Here is a 2656-nt window from a genome sequence, read left to right on the forward strand (position 1 = left end):
AAATGCGATGCTATCTGACTCTAAAGAGAGAGTACAGTATGGCAGAGTATCTGTACACAGTGTCAGATCAGAAACTGAGAAGCACGCTGACCAGATACAGACTCAGCGGACACAAGCTGATGATAGAGATGGGCAGACACAGAAAAACATGGCTGCCAGCGGAGCAGAGACTGTGTTCACACTGTGATCTGAATCAGATGTAAACAGAACTGCACTTCCTAATAGAATGCCCCAAATACACAGACATACGGACAGTGTTCTATGATAAAATACAGCAGATCCATCAGACATTTAAAACTCTTCCGAAGCAGGAGAAACTGCCGTATCTGTTAGGAGAACACAAGAACTGCTGTGTGTTTGCTGCTCAATATGTGTCTGCCTGTCATGATATAAGAGAAAACACAACTGCCCTGACCTGATGTTTCCAATGTAGATTATGTTATGCCATAATACTGTATTGTATTACTTAGATGTATATTTTGCCTCTGTAAATGTAATTCCATATTCTATTTTTTTTTTTATTTCTAACTTATACATTCACATACACTAATTCACTTTGCACTACATGGTTATTACTTTTTATATATTTTATTATTACTATTACTCTTTTTCTTTCTTTAAATACATATGTGCACTATTTGTAAGCAGCCCAGCTGCATCTGCTTTGGCAATACAAATGTACAGTTTTTGTCATGCCAATAAAGCACACCTAAATTGAAATTGAAATTGAGTGTGTGTGTGTCTGTGTGTGTGAGTGTGTGTGAGAGAGACAGAGTGTGAGTGTGTGAGTGTGTGTGAGAGAAAGTGTGTGTGTTTGTGTGTGTGCGTGAGAGAGAGTGTGTGTGTGTGTGTGTGAGAGAGAGAGAGAGAAAGAGTGTGTGTGTGTGTGTGTGTGTGTGTGTGTGTGTGTGTGTGTGTGCTCAGTGGCTGAATGGCACAATAAAATTTCAGTCATTGGCTCATTCAGTTCTTTGTGTGACTGTTTTTATTTAAAAAAAAATAAAAATAGAAAACTTACTGTGTTATTTTCCCATTCATCTGATTAGGAAAACTATTATATATTATTGTTATTATTTTATTTCTTTTTTTCTTTCAGAAGGATGCTTGAGAGTTTAAAGGGTCTGAACTGAGGGTGAGGGGGCAGCAAACAAAACCAATTCTACAGAAAACACTTCTGAGTTTTTACTTTTTACTCCAAACCTTACAGTTACTGAGATGTGATGAGACTCACTTTAGTTTCTTCAGTTTACAGTGTGGATCCTCCAGTAGAGCAGAGAGCAGCTTCACTCCTGAGTCTCCTGGTTTATTACAGCTCAGATTCAGTTCTGTCAGGTGTGAGGGGTTTGATCTCAGAGCTGAAATCAGAGCAGCACAGCCTTCCTCTCCAATAAAACAGTCGAAGAGACTGCAGAGAATATACAGAAGATTAAAATGAGTTATTACAGAGCTTGACTTGTGTCCAATATAACTGATGAAAAACACAGATGTAATATATATTTATATATATCAATTATTAAACCAGACACAGAGAGTGACTCAGAGTCAAGTCCCATTTTAATAGACTTCAGACTCAAACTGAAATTACTTCAGATTTAACTCAACAAACAGGACTGAAATATTCCCATAAATATTCCCAAACTACTTGAGCTCTAACATTAACTACTGAAGAAGATTTAGATAATGGTCATTATTTTGATCTCCACATATGTGGTTTTATTAACAAAGTTCGGGAGAAGCACGATCAGATAATCATCCAATTTGGCACAGGTGCACCTCGTTTAGCTAATCATCTTAAATAGCACGCAAGCGTATATATATCCAGTCTTCCTACCTACTGTCCCACGACAGTTTTTCGGCAACCCTCCTCCACCCCAACTCCTCACTTCTAATCTATTTATCCCAAATTAGGGATAGGGGGAGTTATTTAGGTTCGGGCTATGCTCCGGGCCCGGACCCCTCCCCCAGGACAGCACGCCAAAATATGCCTACTATTTGCCTTCAGATTAGATGTAAGGGTGAACTCGTGAAATAGGTGGACATGAAACCTAGATATATTTGTGTTGTTGATATGGACTCGTTGAGGAGAGAGATGTAGTAATGTTCACTGTGAAGCTCACACTGAGATGTACCTGAGAGAAAACAGATCTGACCATCTGATCTTCACCAGGAAGAAAAAAGGGTTTTAAAGTTTGTTGTTTTGCAGAACATCACAGTTATATCTGACATGAGAATAAGGCCTGGAGTTAGGAGGAACATTTATTATTATAATATAATAATAATAATGCTCAGCTCCATCTCCTTCAACACCAAATATTATTGTTCCACTTGAATTATTTTTAATCTCCTGGTAAATACATGGCATATGAGACTGGATAATTATCAAGACTACACAGAGACACCCAGATTACATGATTTATCAGACGTCATAATGATGGGCTCATCGTGCTGTCTAATTCTTTATCCATCATACGTGAGTATTTGGTTTAATTTACCTCAGATAAATAAGATACGTAATTATTCAAACACAACATACAACTTCATTTTCTAATGTGACTAATGTAACCTCGCTCGCACGGTTTAGTTTTTCATTTGATTTGACTGCTAAGGCCATAGCTGCCAACTCTCACGTGACGCCACACATCAATTTTCTCACGCA

At 38.1% G+C, this 2656-nt stretch overlaps 1 protein-coding gene across 1 annotated transcript in view; it reads right to left on the reverse strand.

The window, feature by feature from the left end:
- Positions 1-1092: 1092 nt before the first annotated feature.
- LOC127970435 (fatty acid-binding protein, adipocyte-like) overlaps positions 1093-2656 on the reverse strand; it is a 3315-nt gene continuing 1751 nt past the window's right edge. The window contains exons 4-5 of the mRNA XM_052573029.1: positions 1232-1405; positions 1093-1126 (exon numbers count right to left, since the gene is read on the reverse strand). Of these exons, the coding sequence (XP_052428989.1) occupies positions 1093-1126; positions 1232-1405 (208 nt within the window). The remainder of the gene's footprint in view (positions 1127-1231; positions 1406-2656) is intronic.

This window comes from Carassius gibelio, chromosome B13 (genome assembly GCF_023724105.1).
Source record: "Carassius gibelio isolate Cgi1373 ecotype wild population from Czech Republic chromosome B13, carGib1.2-hapl.c, whole genome shotgun sequence".
NCBI classification, from domain to species: domain Eukaryota; kingdom Metazoa; phylum Chordata; class Actinopteri; order Cypriniformes; family Cyprinidae; genus Carassius; species Carassius gibelio.